Here is a 22,896-nt window from a genome sequence, read left to right on the forward strand (position 1 = left end):
GTCTTACAATTAATTCGTTGTTAAGAGCTCCTGGGATAATGTCAATACGTATAATGTAAGATTACGAATATAGACCCGATTCTGGACACGAAGAATCTGCCTGTCTGTTGCTTAATTATTAAGCGAATTCTGGTTTTAGGGACCGAAATCCCGAGGCTAACTTATAAGTGCTAAATTACTCCAAGGAAGTTTTCTAAGAGTCCAGAACATATCCAAACAAAACTGAGATATTCAAATATATGGCGGATTCGCAATAAGCAACCACTTTTGTTCGGACTAAATCGGACTAACAGTCAATACATGTTTGAATCTCGCCAGTTGTTGATCTTAGAGAAATTGAGAGGCATTAGACTGTACTCCGAGTTGTAAAGGACAGGAATAAATTCTAGTGAAATTCTAGGCTTGAATTTTCAAACAAAGGCTACTTGAGGGAGCTTTCAGGGTGGATATCCAATGATGTGAGACGAGAGAAGAGACGTGGAGAGAACATGATAGGCGTTTAGTGTGCCTCGTCACTTTATGTGAAGGCGCAGTGACGGAAGGATCACGTGATAGATAATCTCGTAATTGTCGGAAGAACGAATCCGGAAGTGCCAGGATTGCATGTAGTCAAGGGTACCCGAAGCACCAAAGTGAAACAAGAGGCGGACAGTAATTGAAAATTGAATAACAGAGACAGCAATGAAAGGAAACAGACTTAAGACCTTTAAATTCACATGAAGAAATAGTAATTGGCAACTATGAATAGATACTTGATTGCATTTGTTTGAAAGAAATTGTGACCGAGAAATTTGTCGATGGATTATTGAATATGTTTGATATATTTTATTAAACTAGTATACCTTTCACCTTGATTTATTTATACGCCTAGATCTGCGGTATTACTGACTGGTGGCTCGATGCTATTTAAGTTAGAATTGTCCACCTTCTCCGGTATTAGAAATAATACTGTAGGAGGCATTGGACACTATCGTACTATCACACATAAAAAGGTGGAGAAAAAAGGTGCCAACGTTCTAGTTACGAAACACAAATAACAAAGACATACGCAAATAAAGGTACAATTTGTGACAATAATTGAGTATAATCTCTTTTCCTGGAAATATCAAAATCGTACCTGCTGGAGTAAATGTTCTGTCTTTTCCAAGATTCTCCACCACTTTTTCTTGTCGACTCATCATCAACCACAACTCACATTGCACATCACTAGGATGATTGATTTGACATCTATATCCTTGTTCTCTGGTAAGGCGTTTGCTTCCTTTAACTATATGGCGAGCAAAGTTAGGACACTACGCGTTGTTCTTGTTCTGGTCATCTTAGCATCATTATTGTGTCCTTCAGTTCTCTCTGTCTGCGGCGGTTCGAGTCTAAGATTCAGCCAATGTGGGCATGTGAGAAAGCTTGCCAGTAGCTTCTCGTGGGTCGGTGGTTCTTTCCGGGCTTTTCCGGGTTCTTCCTCCACCATTAATACTGGCCGCCATGTATAGCCTATCGTGCTGAAAAATGGCGTTAAACCCCACAACAAAATCCTTCAGTTCTTCCACAATTAAAGTTAAGGCCTGAGCCCGACGTAGTTTATATTCTGGATGGAAGACCTCTACGTGGCTTATATACACAAATTTGTTTTACATGTTTCTTTATTATATAGTATCACTTCTCTTAGTAGCGTTCAATGGTACTAGTAAATACTACATACAACGTCTCATTCACTGTGTGCTTCAGAGCCACTGTAAACTGAAGTTCCATGCAGAGTTGTAATGATTGTATTTTTTGCTAATGACCTTCGGCGCCGCTTTGTTCTAAAGTGAAATAAAATTCCCACAGGCAACATACACCTGCTTCATCATCATTCGATTTAATGCGTAGGTTGTTGTTTCCTAATTGTTATTTGACTTCAGAGAGAGTGAAGTAGCATATTAAGTAATTATTTTGGGCACAGTTGGGTTCAAGATATATGATTTAGACTTTAGACAGTTTCTGGTCACTTCTGTAATTCACACGGTGAAGTGCTAAAACTCTGACAGGTTATGATTGATAATAACTTTGATGGTAGCGTTGTTGAAGATGACAATGAACAAACTGTGAGGCAGCTGACATTGGAACACAGGACCGTTGGTTTTGGATCCAAATTCAGAGGCAGTGGCGAGAATTTTGACTTATTCTTGGCTGTAGTTTCCCAATATAGGTAAAACGTCACATTTATTATCTGGCATTAATGTTAGATTTTCACTCTTTAATATCAGCGATCATATTGCGCTCGTTATGATTGTCTCAGACATGCATCACAATATTTAACAAGTATTTGTCATATTTTGTCAACTCTGTTTTATTGAAAACAAACAAACCGTCTGTTTTACATGCCAGCTATGAAGGGAATTGTGTATATCTGGATTTTTTTTTTCATCCGTCAGGAGATTTGTCAAGTAAACTCGGTAAGGGTAAGTCACTAAACTACTGCTATCATGTGTTATTTGAGTAAGCATCCACTATTTTGAATTATAAATGCATTAATTTTAAATATTTAAAATATAATTAAAGTCATTGTAAACGAAAGAAACATAACGAAAGCAATATGTAAACTCCTACTACTGCTTTATTAGTGGCTTTATTAAAGTTTAATATGGAATATATATGGTCATACCGAATGACGGACACGCAAACTCGTAACAGATACACACCTAAAGTCGTTTATATGTGTTCTATGTTATGCTCTTCTGTTGCAGCAGGCTTGTTAAAATATGGGCTTACACGTTAAATATTCGATGTACTTTGCATGCTTATCAATGAATCGCTACAACTCGTTTCGTAAATTGCAAAAGTATTAAGCTGCGTTTGTGTGTGTATTTCTCAAGTTTGTTTTCAAAATTAACAGAGCATACCATTGATTATATCTACTAGTAATAACTTAGTTTTTTTTTATCAGGATTAAAGACATGTAAATATTCCATATACAATCATTTTTAGCATTGTAGTTTAAACTTTCAGTAAAACCATGTTGCTATAAACGAATTAGTGAACCAGAGAATATAATATTCAATCAATTATCATGCAAAATATATCATTACAACTGGCGAAGAAAAGAGACGATAGATGATACGTTACTTTGAGAAATATAATAATACTTAAAAGCTGACATTCTAGCCTACTATCAGTCTAATGAAGAGTGTTAGGTATAGTGATCAAATATACTTCTTTCTCAAGCGCACTATCACATACTGCACACAGTAATAAACTGCATAGAGAAAGGGGTGAAATATGGGTAATTTTGTCGATGAAAACAGATATACACATTAACAGTTGCAAACCAAATTCATACAGGAAAGAAGAGGGATTAGGATATACTGTCATACAAACAAACCTATAGAGTGGCACTTACAAACAAAATGAATACGGAGCAAATATGATCTGCTTACCATTTTTCATATAAATATTTACATTTTCAAACCATTGTCTAGATAGGATATTAATTACTAACATTTACCCCAAGACATATTAGTCATTACAAACTAACATGGTGGAAAAAATGATATAACTTCCTTACGTTAGGTGTCTATTTAAGGTGAGAAAACAATCTAATAAATCTTTAAGACATGAGCAAGTAACGTTATGAATCGATCTTGCAACTCTTTAGAGAAGCCAGAACTGGAGCTTCGGTGATATCTGCAACATTCTGTGTTGCCTGATACTGGAAAGAGGTATAAAATGTGTATAACCAAATGATCGCGATAATGAAATGACAGATAGATACGCATCGTCACAACCGCCATGACCACCATGTGGATCAACTCCCGTCAATCAGGAAAACAACTATTGCCAAAATCAAATACTTTTACGGACACTCAAACTGTTACTAAAAATGTGACACATGATTCACCATTCACGAACAGCCTTTACAGTCATCCATCTTAGGCGCATATTCCTTATTTTCCAGAGGAAAACTAATGATTATGTATTCCACATCTAGACTCAAGATTCTTTGAGTCACATGCATATGCCACGGTAACAACAATTTTCTTAAATAATTTGATTGACTGAACCTCGCCACTTATAGAGACACGCAATACGCATCAGTTTGTGAGCACTAAGGTTTTGACCAAGGTTTTACTTTGATTATATAATGGTTGCACGATTCAAAATAAGTAGATACAACAGAACATATATCCAATGATAAAAGAAAATTGAACCTTAGTTAGCTGATCGTTGTGGTTTGCGATCACTATGGGAACGTACAAATGTGTGCGGATAAGTCCGGTCAACTATTGAAATATGACTCAGAATTTCCATGATTCTTCGATGACTAAGTGAAAATGTTCCCATGGCTATTAATTCTACGAGTGAGGTCAATGTTCGTCAAAAATATGCCATATTAAATCCACAATTTGGCGATAGATTTAATACTATCAATCAGTGCTGATGTTCTGAAATAGCAAGGTATGTGTTTAAGAGAATGACTTTGAAAAGCAAAAGTTTTCATTAACGTAAATGGGGAAAGTCAAACACTGTCGTAATAAAAATACCCACCAGCACGTCACGACGTCAGATAATGCAGCCAAGTTCACACCAAAACTGTTTCGACAAAAAATGTAAACAAAATAAAAGACGCGATGAGAAAGTACAGGAAAACCTCACACGCTCATTTTATGCTGATCAATTCTCATTTATCTTCGTACAAACAATACATCTTAGCAAACAAAATAAGCACACACTAACAAGTCTAAGCCTCAAGAACAGGTTGGGTGCACATTGCATCAATAAATTCCTCTTCAAGAAATCAGATATCTGTGCTGCTTAATGTTTTGCTTTCTATAATCCAGATAACGCAAAGATGTTTCGTGCGATAGGCGTATTTTAAAATTGTGTTTCGTCATACCTGTAACGTCCAAAATGGGGTCCTAGTTACTGTAAATCTTATAAATCTGAAACTGGATTGAGGGAAGCACTTGATGCGACGACATGAGTGGCTGATACATACAGATAATCAGTGTTAGATATGTATATAAGCGTTTAACTGTTTTAATGGGAAATACAAATGAAACGTACGATCATACTACCAGGAGCTCATATAATAAAATAGCCAAATCAGCCAATGGTGAGGAGTTCCCTCTTAGAGTCTAGTGTCACTGCCTTTAAGACATAAGCCCTTTTAGAGTTAAGGCATTTATTAGTAATCATGTTAATTTGATCATTCTATTAGATTCGGTTGCAATTTGTATCACATATTTTATTATTTAGTTATTGTATTTATTTTATTGCATTTATTTAGCAATTGTATTTAATTCAATACTGTAACATCACTCTGTATTAAAGTTCTTACCATTAATTAGTTGATGCAACCAAATGCCACTTGAATCACTAATGTTTTAACAAAATCCCTAAACAATTCAATAGGACCTATTATGCATATAACTTGAACTTCAGTGCAAAGTAGAGACAGTATGAGATGGCAAGATGGGTTTAACGGATGGGACATGTTAGTGGACTGAATTAGTCTGGCACCGACGTAGTAAAACTACTCCCCCTCCGGATCCGTCCTCCTTCTCATCACATCGCATGTTTATGAATGCGCGTGTGTGTTTGAAGAAATGATTAAATTTTGTCTATCATCATTTTTTATATAAGGCATAATACCCTAAAGATTATGCTGAAATGATCATACACTTCTCTCCAAATATACCAAAGGGTTGAAATGTAGGAGCCAGATTTCTAATAGACTGTTAACAGTTCTCAAAAACATGTTTCAGCAAGGGGCCATAACGTTTCTACGAATGTCCTGAAACAGCACATTTCAGAGGTTGATTTAAAAACAGCACATCTTGAAAAGGATGTAATGAGACATTTATTACAATAGTGAGGCCCCCAGGAAAGACGTGGAAAATTCATTCAGGAGTGCTACATGGGATCATTCAATCTCTCATATATAATGCATTCTGAGTTCTCCTATAGACGACGTGGAGAGAATTAGTAATCGGACAGTTTCAGCTCTTAACTTCTTGCATATTACCAGGCTTACCAAGAGAGAATTGTGTATAGTTTTGCATATGCAGGTAATCACATTTGTCGGGTCAGCCTCCAGTTGCCCAAAACCTTTGGTACAACAAAGTAATCTGTGCAGACCTCATAATTAAGACACATCAGGAAGACGGTTCATCTCAGCTAAAGGGAGTTATCATAACTACGAATTAATGGACTCCTGTGTCTAAGAGCAAAGAGGTGAAGGTCCTGTGACCAGCACGTTGGGCCCTGATGAAAGATAGAAATATGCACATTATTTGTATATACTGCCACTGATATTGTAACTTCATATATTCATCTTTGCCGACGCCATCTAATCTTATAATACCCGCTAAACCTTCCTGCAAACCATTGTATTGCAATTCTTGATTTAACTAGTTAATTCCACTGATCTCGTTTTGTGAACTGGTGCTGATGCCATCACTTGCTAAAGATATTCCAATCCTTGCTTGGTCTGTTGATACTAGCACCAATACAGATTCTTAAATCGGAAAATCAAACAATTCTAGCACTGAAGGAGGGTCCATTTCAACTCAATCAAAGTAGAGAAAAAACGTTGATTAACAAAAATCACCACAGAATTTTGCTGAATAAATGCTGCAACGTATATAAGTTTTTGAATAATCATAATCGACGTCCTTGTGGCATGTGGATGAGCTTATACATTTGGCATATGTCCCAGTGTTTTTGGATCCATCTTACTGAAATTTGGTTACCAGATATTCAGGTTTGTCTTGGCTACTCACGTTGACATTTGAATACGACTTGCCATGTCCGCAGCTGTACTTTTAATGCAGGCGTAAGGTAATCATTGAGTGACCAACCCATTCTTGTTTTCACTGCCTTGAGTTCTGACTCAATAGCTTCTACGACGATGTTGACAGGCATTATACCTTCCAGTGTTTCCAAAATGCTCAGAAGTCACATGTTACAAAGGCTCATTGTCCTTCGGCATGTTGGAAAGATGTCTAGAGATGAATCATTTAGGTATACGATGTCTGCTTAGAGGCAAACAAATCATGACTACAGTACGTTAAGTTCGATTACAGTTCCATTTGCACGACTCATGTTTTCCAATATGATCTCGACCAGTGCTGAAGAATATAGCTAAGAGTGTGACCTGCACTATGTAATAACTACACCAAGTGCTTGGATCAAGTAGATTGCTGCGGAGGCGATCCTATTCCAACATGTTTACATGGTCATTTTCTTTCAATGCTAACACTCCCGTCCCTCTTCCCTATTCCTGCTATGGACAATGTCCTATGTAAAGCTACGATCACTAGATCTTTGCACGAAGTTTGCTTATCATAATCCAATCCATCTGAGTTTGGAGTAGTGACCAATAGACAGCCAAACATTGAAAGACTCCACAGAACACAATCTGCTGCCGTATCTTCGCTATTGTCCACTCCAATGTATGGAGGCGGAGACTCTATGTCAGATAGCAATTTCAGTGTTATATAGATCATGAAAACTAACATTTGTTTTGTTTCTTATTAACGAGAATATCAGTCCATCCATAAAAACGTGTTGAACAAAGATTACGCATTTGAGGACGAGTAGAGTGAAGATGAGAGAACTACTGTTGTTTCTTTAGTTGGTGCAACCTAATATGCAGTGTAATAATGTAATAGATATCCTTGAGATAGGATGACAAAGTTGCTTTAAATGTTGATTGCCAAATGAAAAAGGATATAGGAATCTCACCGCTGCTTTATTTGCAAAGTCATTGCAGAATATTCAGACATTTGTTCCAGATTCCTAATCATGACCTTTATCTGTAGTAAACTTTAATTCTGGCCAAAGCCAAGTCATCGATCATGTGTCTGTTTTCTTCTTTTGCTCTGAATGTGTCTTTCGGAATGTTCTGTTGCCAATGTGTATGGCGTCACCAATCTGCTATCATAAAATCAATATATAAGACCGATACAGAAATTAACAATGACAAATAAATAGAAGGGTTAAAGACATATCTTTTTGTTTCGTTTTAGTGTCATCATAGTACATACAAGTTTGTCAATCTATTTCTTGTCAAAGGCTGTATAATAATGACAGTATGTGTTGTTTGTCACTCTCTCTCTCTCTCTCTCTCTCTCTTACTCTCTCCCTACAATTATTACATTAATTGTAAAAATAAAACAAACACACCGTGATTCGTATTTTCAAAAGAAACGTTCTTCATAATATTTTACACCCAATATATTTGAATACAGCAGTATCCTAAACTGATATGTGTGGTTAACACATCATTAGACAAAACTATCACGGCTTTATCGTCCAAATTTCATAAGTTATGGGAGTCTGAAATTTAGTTACCATTTTATTTTTTCTTTTAACTATTTCAGCTCATAAAAAGTAGCATAGGGCGGGGGAAATTAAAGGTTTCGTTTCAGCATAAACAAGTCTTTTGGCAAAGGTGGTGTGTCCTGATAAATGCCGCCTGCATTCACATTTTCTGCTCATTGGACTAGTTACATTTTCAGTGTAACTAAGTAATTATTTGATTATGCGGAGTTTCTCCTTTATAAACTTTAACTGGCTATCAACTAGATGAAGGAGATATCATGGAATCACTCTTGTCGTAAACCATTGATCAGAGGGTTCGCTGGTTGCATGATTGATTGAAAATATAGCTCGTAGTCGGTTACTAAAATTGCTCCTTATTTTAGTGTCAGATTACTGATGGATACAAATGAAACTTAACTCCTGTGCTCTTTGAATATAGTTGGAAGTAACACAATTGAACTGGCATCTAATATATAGTGGGTTAGACATATCATACATCTCCAATAACATCTAGTTCGATTTGCATCAGTCTCGATAATGATTACAACGATAACAATATCGTTAGAGGGGCAAATCTAGTCGTCTAAATAGAAGGCAAAGTGATATAAATAGTATACAATAGTCACAAGTCAAGAAACTATTTTTTTTTCATAGATTCGTAAACATATAAGACACATCAGATAATGACACTTAAACTGAACAGTTGACGTATTTATATCAGTCGTACAAACTCCAGGATCTTTGTTTCATGTGGTGCTAGGTCGAGCTGATAGGCACCATTTCGAGAGGACAAACAACTTAAACTCCAATAATTGAGTTAGATATATAGCAACGCCCACATGTGTTTTTCTTGCTCTTGTATGTGCGTCTGTGTATGTTTTGAATACCATTAGCCAAGAGTTTATTCTCAAAGGTTTTAAGCACTAGCCTATGACACCTTGGTTACTTCGTTGGTATAAAAAAAAAATTCAGACAAAAATTGCTAAGTCAACTCTTCAACGACCAGAATGATGGTCGAGTATCCCACGGTTTATGTCCGACACAACATTTGTTGTAAAATCAATGAAAATATGTATTAGATCCAATCGAAAACCACAAAATGTATAGCAACACAATGCAAGTCTGCAATCTGGGAAAGCACATCATGTTTTGAGAATCTGTGTAATTAACAGTATTTAGAGGCCAAAACGGTGGTCTTTTCACAAACGCTAAGAAACTGACCACGACGAGTTCGGTTGACTGTGTTGATAAGTCGTTTAGCGCAATCAGATGCTACCAAAAAGATTCTTACCAGAGTTTGGGAGAGAAGGGCAGCTTCTAAAAACGTATTGGCACCGACACTACCGTCGGAAAATAAATTCTTGGTGTTTCTAATATATACCTCGGCAAATATAAGTACATTCCAATAACCAGCTCCTAAACCAGCATATGAATTTTAGCTTTAAATGTTATGCTTTGAATGACCCCTTTTGACCACAAATTAGAATCTTTCATAAGCAAGATAAAATGTAGTGAAAAAAATCCTTGATTAGTAGGTAAGCATTACCAATAGGAGACTTGCTAACGACTTTTAAGCAAAAGCCTATACAAAGTAACATTGTGTTAACATCATCTTGATTATATCACTTAGTGCCCATGTAATTATGATCATGTGTTACTGTTTATAATCATTTAGTCCTTAACATCTTGCACATCAGTTTAGATACGACGTGAACTGCTTTCTTTTCACAATTTGTCTTATGCAAAAGTGTGAATCTGATTCAAATTCTGATTTCAAATTTTCATTATCAGAGTTGTCATTATCCATATCAGCTTATTTTTCTTTGCATGTACTTTCTTCTGTAGCATTTTTATGAATTTGTTTAAAAACGTCTGGCAACAAAACTTATAATAAAGTCAAAGTTGTTGTAGAGCCCGGTAGCAAATGCCATTGTACAGAATAATATATTCAAGTGAAACTAAGTATTTATACACTTCTGGTTTCTCTAAAACTTTTCCTACATTCGCAACGTCGCTTGCATGGCCTGTATGCACAGTTTCGTCTTCTTCTTTCTTTCTTCTTCTTCTTCTATCCCCTCCCTCTCTCTCTTTCTGTCTCTCTCTCTCTCTGTCTGTCTGTCTGTCTCTGTCTCTGTCTCTCTCTCTCTCTCTCTCTCTCTCTCTATATATATATATATATATCTGTTCTCCTGTTCTCTGACACCTTTTGTATTTCGTCTGTCTCGATATGTAGAATATGGGGTATATGTGTGTCTATCACCTTTCATTCATCAAAACGAAACGTTTTCCTTGATATGTATGTTTCGTTTCAAAATATACAATAGGACATCTGTTTCCGATCCTATCAGGAAGAGTGATTCAAATTTACTATTCCCAGTTAAGACAAATAATTGTCATTCGAATTATGATTTAAAATCATATTTTGGAGATGCAGCGATTATATGTTATATTGTTCAATGCGTATTCTAGCATGCCACATTCATTAACACATTACTCTCTGTTGTGGGTTGTAAAGGAGCGCCTGTATGTAGCCTACTTGATTGCGAGTCGTACAAGAGCCGGGATGCTAATCGTTAGTTAAGAAATATGCAGTCATAGAGGAATGTTCATTTGTTGATGACGGAATGTTCGAAATGTTTTAGCAAAACTACTGAACAGTTTCATCATAAAATATAGTAGAAGAAATACACTGTTTTTGAATTGCAAATATAGACTAACGCAATATTGCCTTGGTGCATCATTTCCATCCAAGCAGACCTGGATATGTCTTCATCACCATTCCATATCTTCCTTTGCTACCTCGCAAGCTATACTGTCACAGAAGGAAGAACTGTACGAGGCATAGTTGGAGGAACTGCTTCGTTTTCTTTTACTTTCACCAATATAAATGGAGATATTATCCACATAAAGCATACAGCTTCTGATTTTGTTGTTGTTTGGCCGGATACTAATACTGTTATACGCATTCAACAACCACACCGAGTCAGAGTTGTGATAGGTAACGAAACTGCATCCAGTGCAACAACTGTGACTATAAACATTTTGAACATAACGCAAAATGACAGCGGAATGTACAGTGCGATACGTCGATTGAATCCTACGGCAATCGTGGACAAAGTTCTTCTAGAAATAATTGGTATGTAGCTGCTTCAAATGTAGATAGCCACTGACAATGTTGTCACCCCAATCATACATTAAAATTTATTTACATGAGGCTTACCAGCCACAAAAGCAAACCACGTTCCTTGTGTCATCAGTTATCTCATTATCTATAATACAAAATAGAGACAATACGAGTGTTTAAAACATTTCCAATGGCTGGTCAACGAAACATAGGAATGTTGACAAAGGGATGGATAAAGGAATATTTTAGGAATAATAAAACCATGCATGAATAAACTCAAAACATAAAATTCAGCATGTTGAAACTATTCGAAATCCTAATATTCAGATTGTCGCCGGCTTTGTCAATATTTTCATTTTTTAGCCACGCTGCATCGGCATAAGATGTTTGCTATTGTTACGATCATATTATATTAAGCAAAATAAGACAAAGAAAGCAAAACCAGCAAGTTTATCAAAACTGAACCAATAATTCGTTTCCCTATAATACATAACGAGCTCTGTTGCATTTTGCACCAGGTAACGTTTTGCAGCTCACCAACTGTAATGGACAACTAAAAGAATAAAAGGTCAGTCGAAACGTATGGGTGTGACTGGGGTGGCGGGTTTCAGGAATATAACGCATATATGCGCTTTCAGCAACACTTAGAGGATTTAGGACATGGGAAACCTAATCCGAGCTTTCAAGAAGAATAGATTATCTCTCCATAATCAGCTTCTTACAGCTACTAATCCACTGCTTGAGAACAAGGGATTTGATCCAAATTCCAGATTAGATGTGTAAAGGAGTCAAATACTCAATTTACCATGGCTAAGCAGGACGTAAGAAACATTTAGTGCCAGCTAATACACACACGGACAGGAAGAAAAAGAATTCGCAACCATTTTATGCATATGAATGCAGAGAAATACGATAGTCAGCTAGTTAGGAAATAATGTTGTCAAGCAGTGACACAATTATCTTAACATTGACATTATGTGTGTCTATATTGTGTAGTTTTCCACATATAAAAGTACATGGGTTTAATCCCATTTTGCAGTATTTTATGAACGTGATTTTTTGTTTCTCATTGCAGATGAAACTTTGATACCAAATATAGAAATAGTTCCAAATCACGGTTTGGACTCTACCTTGGTTTTAACGTGTAAAGTGTCCAGTACGTCAAATGGGAAGTTTTTATGGAGTCGAAATGGATCTCTGATAGAAAACCGCAATAGATATTTTCAAAACGATACATTCCTGTATATCAGGAATTTAACAGCTGAAGACAAGTATAACTTTTACACGTGTAAGGAGTCCGGAAGCGAACTTGAAAGTGACCCGTATAGTATACCAATTTGTAAGTTGGTTTTATTTTTCTTTAGATTGTAAAATCAGCTGCCGCATTTGAAGGCTCATATAACAAACACACACACAATCTCATCGATATAACAATCTCTAATATTTTCTCTTCGAATAGTCTGATTATACTAATACTTAGCCTGGCATATATGTCCTGTCATCATTTTCTCCTCATATTATGGAATGTATACGGAATCTGTTTATCTACTAAACCTCAACTTTAAAAAAATAGTGTATTTCTGTAAACATAATTCTGGATATGAGCTTAAACACTCATGTTAATAATTTTCACAACTTCCTCTGACTGTTCGCTTGCAGTAACATGTAAAACCGTGTATGACAATATATGTGAAATGAATGTCACTACTACGACTACTACTGATATCATCACAACAACAGCAGCAGCAGCAGCAGCAGCAACAACAACAATAATAATAATAATAATAATAATAATAATAATAATAATAATAATAATAATAATAATAATAATAGTAACAATAATAATTCAATTGATAATTTGTATTACCATATATTGGGCATGATAGTTTATAACCACTATTTGATGAAGTAGTCAAGTCAGAAAATACAAATTCTTGTGATGCAATTTATTTTCATTCCTTATTGCACATAATAGAATAGTCTTTCAAGTAATAATAATAATGATAATAATAATAATAATAATAATAATAATAATAATAATAATAATAATAATAATTCAATTGATACTTTGTATTACCATATATTGGGCATGACAGTTTATAACCACTATTTGTTGAAGTAGACAAGTCAGAAAATACAAATTCTTGTGATACAATTTATTTTCATTCCTTATTGCACACAATAAAATAGTCTTTCAAAATAATAATAATAATAATAATAATAATAATAATAATAATAATAATGAGGATTTTGTATAGCGCCTAATCTTTAGAAGCTCTAAGCGCTTTACAAAATTAGACAACACCTATAAGATAAAAAAAAACATATATAATGATATGATTACAAAAACAAACACCATAAAATTAGAAAATATTAAAAACATGCTGTGCATATTTAAGGTAGGAAACATTATTAGGTCTTTAAGTTTGTTCTTGCAGTCGAAATCAATGCGATTTATGAGCACTCTTGAATGGTATCACTGTGTCTTTGTGTCTAAGTTCAGTGGGCAATTCATTCTACGTTGTTGGGCCCTGTTATGCAAAATAGCGCTGTCCATATGACTTTGTTTTCATAGTGGGAAAAATAAGTATGGGATTGTCAGAACAGGAGCGTTATTGTCAGAACAGGAGCGTTAGTATCTTGCAATTGTTTACATATCAGTGAGGTCGCATAGGTATGTTGGACTAGAGAACGTCAATGAAACGCAGCACAGAGAACAAATTTTGTGTTTGATTCTGGATCGAATGGATAGCCAGTGTAGGGTGCAGAGCAGCGGGATGTGTGCTCTGATCGTGGTGCTCTAAATACGATCCGAGCAGTGTGTTTTGAAAATTTTTGAAGTTTCTGGAATAGATATTGAGATGAACCAGACAGAATTGAGTTACAGTAGTCCAGTCCTGAAAGTACTAATGAACACACAAGTGTTTATATGGCATCAACTGAAAAATCTTTGCGAATGGAGCTGATGCGTCGCAGCTCAAAATATGCAGCCTTGCACATGTTCATGACATGCTGGTGCAATGTGAGAGTACTATCCAGAGTAACACCTAGGTTTCCTACTGATTGTGTGAAATTAATGTTGGTGTTGCTGATATTTATTGCTTGAATGAGAAAGTCTTTGTGTTGTGGTCAGAATGGCCTCAGTTTTATCATCATTCATCTGCAGCTTGTTACATGGCATCCATGATTTCACATAAGAAATGCACCACTCTACACCTTGGATGTTAGCATCAACTTCAGCTGGATGGCTAGATTTGTATACTTGGGTGTCATAAGCGTACAATTGGTGAGATACTGGTTGATGATCTATGATACCTGAGAGCGGCAGAGTGTATAGAATGAAGAGAACAGGTTCAAGACCAGACCCCTGTGGAACACCACAATATAGATCAACTGGGCTGGAGTGTATTCCATTGGGAGACACAATTTCTCTCCTGTTCACCAAGCAGGACTTGAACGACAGTAAGGCTGTATCATGAATGGCAAATACATGCTTGAGACGGTGAAGTAATATATCATGGTCTATATTGTATCAAATGCTGCAGACAAATCAAGGAGGGTGAGCGCTATCCAAAGCAGAGAGAATGTCGTTAACTACTTTTAGAAGAGTAGTTTCAGTACTGTGACAAGGGCGATATACAGATTGTACTTTGCTAATAAGACTGTTTGAATTCAGATGAGATACAAGCTGGGATAGAACAACCTTTTCTAAGATATTTTATATGAATGGGAGATCAGAAACTGGGAGGTAATTCTTTAAATCGTTATGGTCTAGTGTTGGTTTCCTCAGCAGAAGCTTTACAATGGCAGTTTTGAAAAATGATGGGAATTCATCAGATGAGAGATAGGTATTAATAACATCAGTTAGTGAAGGCAATACTGGATCTAAGCACTCAAGCAGCAGTGATGTTGGAATTGGATCAAGTTCACATGACTTTGTTGCACACTTCATCAGGATTGTACGTACGAAATCCATAGAGACGGGATTAAATGCTGCTGATTATTGCCGCTCAAATTCTGTAACCCAACTGTATGGTGACGACGAGTCAATTGAAATTGTGGTGTCAAGCTTTTCTCTAATGATTTGTACTTTGTCACAGAAGAAATTTGTAAACATGTCCGTAAGGTTGACTGGAGAGAAGGTAGTTGGAAGTGGTGTAGATTTGTTTCTTGACATTAGCATGTTAGTAATCTGGAAGAGCTCTTTGCAGCTGGAACTTTCCGTGATCTTAGTAGTGTAGTGGGCTGATTTCGCTGCATGGACTATATCTGTGACATTCTTCTTAGCGGCTTCATAGATCTGCTTATGAATAGCGAGTCTCGTGGAAAGCCAAAGCCTCTCAGCTTTACGGCGGTCTCTTTTAGCAGTACGAAGCTGGTCCCTAACATTGCTATACCATGGAGAACACTTTTGAATTGATACTCTGCACTTGGTAGCTTGGGCAGGTTTGTCGAGCAATGAACGCAGGCAGTTATCGAGCTGTTCTGCTGTATGAGGTAAGCAAATTGCTAGGTTTGCTTGGATGTCACGCATTAGTTTGGTTCTATTTATCATACGGAGGTTTCTCTTAGTAGCAGATAAAGGTGGACGGTTAGAGATTGATACGTCATGATAGCATATAATGTAGAGGTGATCTGATGCAAGTTCAAGGGATACCAGGGAGGACGGTAGAATGTTATCATCAGGTCTATGAAGAATCCAGTCTATCATGTGACCATGTTTATGGGTGGATTGATTAACGGACTGTTTCAGGTTGAAAATATTAATATAATCTAGGAGTTTTTATGTGTTTGGGTTTCCGGGACAGTCGAAGTTAAAGTTGAAATCTCCAGGAATAATCAGGTTGCCACCTATTTAATTTCCATACTCGAGGAGATTCGGAAACTGCTTCCTAAAGAGAGATTCAGTCAGCTTATTTTTTTCTACTAGGAGGAGTGCCGTATATGCAGAAAAAATGGACTGACCTTTACTCCAGTGTGTGTGGTTTGGTCTAGTTAAAGACGATGTGTGGTCGAAATTGAATGTTGTGGTGTGGTTAAGACGTTTGATCATTGAGTTCTTTGTGATGAAAGCGGGGGAACAACTTGATGGAGTAACCATTGGGTGTTAGATCCGCACACTTGGGCTCATCGCCTGATGTTTTTATCCATGTTTCTGTCAGCAAAAAGACGTAAATATTCTGATCGCTGATAAAATTTGATATTTCTGTGCGCTTTTCAGGTTGTGCTACTGACTGGGCATTGAATGATGCAATGCGCAGAGGTATCGCGTGGATAGTTGTCACAAAGGTTGACAAGTTAATAAGGACATAAGGGGGATAACTAGAATTCTTCTCCTTTTTCTACGCCGGCCAGCTTTGAAACAACGTTTCTTTTTCCGCTTCTGTTTACATTTAGGTAATGATGAATGTAGTCCCAGTTCGTTTAGTCTAGAGCACAGTGTAGTGTTGAGAGCCAAGGAGTGGTCATTTAAAACAATTAATGAGGGTCCATAGCATAAACGGGTTGACAGGCGAGTATCACGTGATGGCGGTTTGTTCAAAAGTTGTAGCAGTGGAACAAGCCAGCTGATAAAAAGTCTAATTGTTCTCGTTTCCAAAACAAGGAGATGAAGAAACACATATGAACTGAAGAGCCAGTACATAATGAACACAATAACGCAGACGAAGACAAGCAACGAGCAAAAATATCATGAAAACGGCACACACAAAAAAACAAACAGAACAGCTGCTTCAAGCCGGTTAAGCGATAGCGGCCATTTTATATATACCACTTTATATATCTTGCACTTTATCAAAGGTTCGTTCTTAGCAGGCCTTTTGCGCGCACATATTGCAGGCACAACATCCACAACTTGGTGATTGATCCGCGTATTCGCAACTATCTTTAAAATCATGAAACTTCATATTTGTAGGATAGGACCAAAGTTTTGTCCATGAAAATTTTCCAACTCGGCATTGGTACAAGTCTGAGGACAACCTAAGAGCCCATGAATTTTAAAATATGATTTGCCAAATTCAATGCAGAATGCACTATATTTAAGGCGCACATAACGGATACAGCTCTTGGTATAATAACAAAGCTGCCGATAATATTTACAATTGAATGAAACATGTTCTAAGGCAACCATATTGCAAGCCACTCAGTGACAATTTTACCAAACTGTGTCAACATTTCTTAAACTTATTTTAAGGAAGGTAATTGCAAGTAAGTGTTATTTAACATAGCTAAAAACCTTAGTGTATGTTATTTAAGACATCCTGCATATGTGCAATGTATTTGCTATATCAATTAAGTATAAAGCGACGTAGATTTACATAAATAGTTCTCCAGAAAAGAGCAAGTGAGATAAACATCCAACTGATCTGAAGATAAGTAAGTTTATTATGGATCTAGCTGTTAAAATATGTAACAGTACGTAGAGAAAACAAAACAGTGTTATACAAATTCAATAATTTATTTTCTTACAATAAAAAGTGAAAATAAAAAATACACAGTATTCTGAAGTAAATTCCAAATAATCCTAATACAATATCCAAGAATAAATAATATTTCGAATCAACTCATGTAGTTTAAATGTTCTGATATTCCAATGGTTCACTCCTGAATGTGTTTGAATGAATTCACGAAAATCCAGATAATGCATTAATCCAAAGTCATTTAACACTTTAGGAATTCAAATTAATAAGTGTGATAAATACGTCTTCTCGAATGATTATAATAACCTCAGTAGCTTTCATTGGGGTGATCTATAACAGGAATAAATTATATTTGTTTCACCTCCATACATATACATATTTTCACTTGACATACGACGCAATTGAATATTCTGGAAACGTTATTATTCCCAGTGGAAAATTCCATTAACTTGCAAACAAGTATGTACTTTAAACTCAAATTCTAGTAAACATCTTGTATAAAACTTACAATAATGGACAACTTCTGGTATGACAAAACTCCATTTACAGCTTAAAGACATAAGAACAATCAGTTACACGCTATAAATGAATATACATACCAAGATAAAGATGTTGATTATTCTGATACACAGCTAAAATTGATTCACTTAATGTATTCACGCAAAATCTAAGAGAACATATAATAGTTTTTCAAAACAAAGGAAAATTTCCAAAGTCATTTGTGTAATAGATAAACAGTTCAAAGGGTGAAATGCAATTTCGTCGGACTATATTATGTGGGCCTTTCGTTAAAAAGAAAGGGACATTCTCTGCCAGTAGCTTGTGTACATGTTTCACATGGCGACATGTTTGATATAGAGTCGTCATTATCGAAGTTCTAACCAAACACAAGGTTATATTTTCCTCGAATGAATATATAAAGAAATTGTAAAACTTGTAAACCAGTCTGCATTTTGGAATATGTGCCCCAGTATATAATGGCAAAAAGAGATACCCTGTAAAGAAACAATTTGTTATTCAAAATCGTTTTCCAAACACGAAAGCAAGTATCTTCCAAAGGCAGCTATTTCCGAGAGTATTGTAAATTTAGCATTGGGCCGGATACCGCCTATTACAATTTGAACGAAATTAGACAACCAGTATGTATTTCCTTATACAGTAAACATTTCGTACATTATTTACTTTTTCAGGGATTGATCATTACACCACCAAAGCAACTACTTCGATAGAGGACACAACAGGTATGTTTTTTTTTGTCAGTAGCTTTTTCCAGTTTCTATTATTATTACATCAATTGCTTTCTCTATTTCACTCTTTCTATAATAATATGAAATAATAAGATAACAAAGTAAAGTGCATGTTTCCTTTAAATTAAGTGGAAACAAAACAGTGTTGGTTTAATAACTATCTAAATTCATCCGCTCTTATTTCTTCTTTAAACCTATTTTAGTATCAAATGAGACACTTTTGGGACCGCTAAGGTGGCCTAGTGGTTACAGCGTCCATGTCAGATACGTGAGAGCTCGGGTTCGAACCCCAGCCGAGTCGTACCAAAGATTTATATAAATGGTGCTAACAGCTCCCTCGCTAAACGCTCAGCATTAAGAGGCTAATGTAAGGACTGGTCGGCCTGGTGTCAAATTAATGTGAATGGGTGGAACATCATACTATATGTCTGCCGCATGATGCCCCGGTGCTAGACATCACTATAAACTGCACACTGCAGACATCGTAGCGATATGACCAAACAATTGTTAAAGAAATGTTAAAAATCCAAAACAAACACACATGGACTGACGTGAATGCTAAATATCTCCTAAGGTTTAGAGAAAGATCGACAGTTGGATAATTTGTGTCAAACTGCCAAATCAATATTTATGACAGATACATAATTCTACAAAATGAATCGTTTACCTGCAACCCTAAGGCAAGCCCAGCTAGTCTGGTGCGAGCGCGATGGGCAAAACATTTAATAATGAAGACAAATATATATATATATATATATATATATATATATATATATATATATATATATATATATATATATATATATATATATATATATATATATGTGTGTGTGTGTGTGTGTGTGTGTGTGTGTGTATGTATGTTATTTTGTTTCTCATTTAACTGCCTCCGTATTTTCATATATTTAACTAGTTCTGATAGAATTCAAGTTGATTGTAAGAGAGCTTCTGACACTCCTTGATTAACAAAATTATCCATAGGGTATTTTCATTGTTTCTTTCAGGAACTAAACATGACAGGACACAGACATTGAGGAAGAAAGAAGAAACAGAGGGTAATTCTATTGAAAATAAAACTCCTTTCCATTTTTTTGTTTGATTGTTACAGTACTCTCATCGATGTTTTAAACAATAATGTATTGGGCATCGCACGTCGTTATGACTGGAACTACTGGTAATTCAAAAGTATGTGAAAGCTATTTAGACAACAACCTTCCAGTATGTTACAAAACTGAAATAAAATCATCCATGCAATATTTTCAATTTACCCTCTATTACATTTGAAAAAGTCTTAGGGCATGATAATTGGTGGCTAAGGTTCTGCATTTCTTGCTTAGTGGTTATCATTAATCAGTAGACAAAGGACTATTTTGCGGTGAACTTGCTGAGTAAAATGCCTTTGGTACGTAACGCATAGCGCTGCTTAACAAATTGTTATTGACAAACACATGAACTATTTCTTGCTTTTCCCTTCTGGAGGACCAGGATTGTACCTTGACACAAATCGAATGGTAAGGGAAATAACTGTTTTACACCTCATAGGTTACAATGTCCCTACTGAGTAATATTTCACAGTACATGCATCCAATATATTAGCCGGTAGTGCAGTAGCTATCTTTCAACAAGTCATTTTCATTATATACTTTCTCTTTTTTCAAGGGATATATAATTACATGACGACGGATGTCTCCCCAAAAGTGAATATAGAAGGTAGTGTATAAATGACTCTGACATTTAAATTTTCTAACACACTACCTATCATGTTTAGAGAACACTTATCGTTGGTCTTGGTAAAAGAAGTAGTGGACACTAGTTGCATTCAGGTTCATTAATGATATTCCTTCCAATCGATGCAATGATCTTTTTTTTTTAGTTTTTGATCCGCTAACAATGAAATAAAAAGAATCCCTGTGACCATTGTTAAAAAGTGGACTCCCTAGGGATGACAGCAGAATTTCGTCTACATCTTTGTTGGCAAAAATACATTATTACTACGTGCTACTCAAGATTGTATAATTTAGTTAGTGACAGATTTATGGCGTAATATTATATATTAAACCGTTGAATGGAGCAGTCCATCAATGGTGTCCACATTCACTGATGTTGCTTTGACAGACCTTCTCGTGCTTCTTCCTTGCTCTGTTCTTGTCCAGTTTAATATCATGTTCAGAAGAAAAACTTATGATACTAGCATAGGCGCCATGTAGTGAAAAGATTCAAATGAAATGCGTTAGCATGTGGTCGATTTCCGAAAGGGTAACATTTCGGAACACTTAAAGAGCCTTTTGTACGACTGACGTGATGTATAGTTTGATAAACATATGTTTTCACATATTATATACAGTAAAACAGCACCAATTGTTATATTAATTGAGCAGACAATATATTGTTCTTGAAATTATTGATATATAATAGGCATTTAATCAATGTCACAAAACTATGTGTATGGTTACTTAGAAACTCCAATCACTGATGAAGTATTGTATTGTTTTGTTTATGTTATGCTCTGTTATCAAGGTATGTGGCCCTAATGTACATATAATCTCTACCTCCGTAATGACAAATATCATTTCTATTGATACAACAAATCCTTCAAAGTACAGACTAGTACCATCATCAATAATGTTAGCTGAAATTTTATAAATAATTATGTATAAACATCCATGCAACTATTTTCCCTCTATGAACTCAGTTATAAATAGGAATATTGTTTTATACTTTTATGTTCTACAGTTTATTCTTGTAAAAAAAAAATGTATAAGGCATTTGAAAGTCATGATTTAGTGACAACTGGAGATATTTCAATTTACGGTGCGAAAAATGTTTCATTCCTTTGAATTATCGTACTATCACACATATCACATTTCAAAGAGAATGTTTTTTCCTGCCGTTCCACCAGTTCCATATTGGAATTACATTTATTGTATATGTATGCAGTGGTATGGCAAAAACATTTCTCAACCCTGACAATATTATTTGCAGGCGATTCTTCTAAGTCATTATTTACTTTTGATGAAAGCAAATGAGAAAACTATCTTTACGAAAACATAACTATTGATACTCTAGCTGAGACTGAACGACATCAAAGCGGACTTCAAAACCGTTAATTAATCGCATCACCTCTGCAACTTCTGGTGCTATAGATACACCAATGTAATGTATGAGGCTCATATATTAATACATTTTGCGATATTACCTTTGTTAGTGCAGCGCATGAGTACAATTAAATGGTATGTGATAGTCTCCCTACACACGATTTCAAAACGGCATAAATAGTTCGGGTTGAGGGAAAAACAATCTTGCATGATCATCGTTTATGTTACATCATTATATGAAACAGGAAGTCCATATTATGGAACGAGATTGGAAACTTTAGGATCAGGGACATTATACGATCAGCTGTGAGTGTTTTACATGAATTTACATAATTAAACTTTATGTTATTTACATAAGTTATTCCACTACCATTTAAAGAGAAAATTAACTATTTATGTAGGTACTGCCAGCTATGAAAGTTGGTTTTATGTGGGTTAGAACTATCATGTTCCTTATCTCATAGCAAAATATACCGATAGAATACCATCCCTTTTGAAGAAATAAATTTTCCATATTTTGCCAGAACAAAAATTATATACAAGATGTTGAAAATGCATCAATCTGTAATTCAAGAAAGGCAAACAAAAGCCACATAGTCGGTAATCAATACTGTTATATATGCAGTTGCTTAAAACCTTTACAAGAATCTATCAGATTATCTTGCTCTTGCGAATGACGCTTTTAAAAGGCGCTCTCTTCTCAAATC

At 35.6% G+C, this 22,896-nt stretch overlaps 1 protein-coding gene across 1 annotated transcript; it reads left to right on the forward strand.

Moving 5' to 3' along the window:
* Positions 1 to 10,818: 10,818 nt before the first annotated feature.
* On the forward strand, positions 10,819 to 22,499 carry LOC149774260 (uncharacterized). Its single transcript, XM_089945560.1, has 4 exons — positions 10,819 to 11,440; positions 12,504 to 12,767; positions 19,038 to 19,088; positions 22,435 to 22,499. The coding sequence occupies exons 1-4, from the start codon at positions 11,068 to 11,070 to the stop codon at positions 22,497 to 22,499; spliced, it is 753 nt and encodes a 250-aa protein (XP_089801686.1). The 5' UTR covers positions 10,819 to 11,067.
* The last annotated feature ends 397 nt before the right edge of the window (positions 22,500 to 22,896 follow it).

Source organism: Sinohyriopsis cumingii, unplaced genomic scaffold (assembly GCF_028554795.1).
Source record: "Sinohyriopsis cumingii isolate HCF-2022 unplaced genomic scaffold, ASM2855479v2 utg000360l, whole genome shotgun sequence".
NCBI classification, from domain to species: domain Eukaryota; kingdom Metazoa; phylum Mollusca; class Bivalvia; order Unionida; family Unionidae; genus Sinohyriopsis; species Sinohyriopsis cumingii.

Coding starts and splice junctions, on each gene's coding strand:
- LOC149774260 (XM_089945560.1), top strand. CDS start 11,068: ATGTCTTCATCACCATTCCATATCTTCCTTTGCTACCTCGCAAGCTAT. Junction 11,441..12,503: donor AGTTCTTCTAGAAATAATTG/GTATGTAGCTGC, acceptor TTCTCATTGCAG/ATGAAACTTTGATACCAAAT. Junction 12,768..19,037: donor CCCGTATAGTATACCAATTT/GTAAGTTGGTTT, acceptor TTACTTTTTCAG/GGATTGATCATTACACCACC.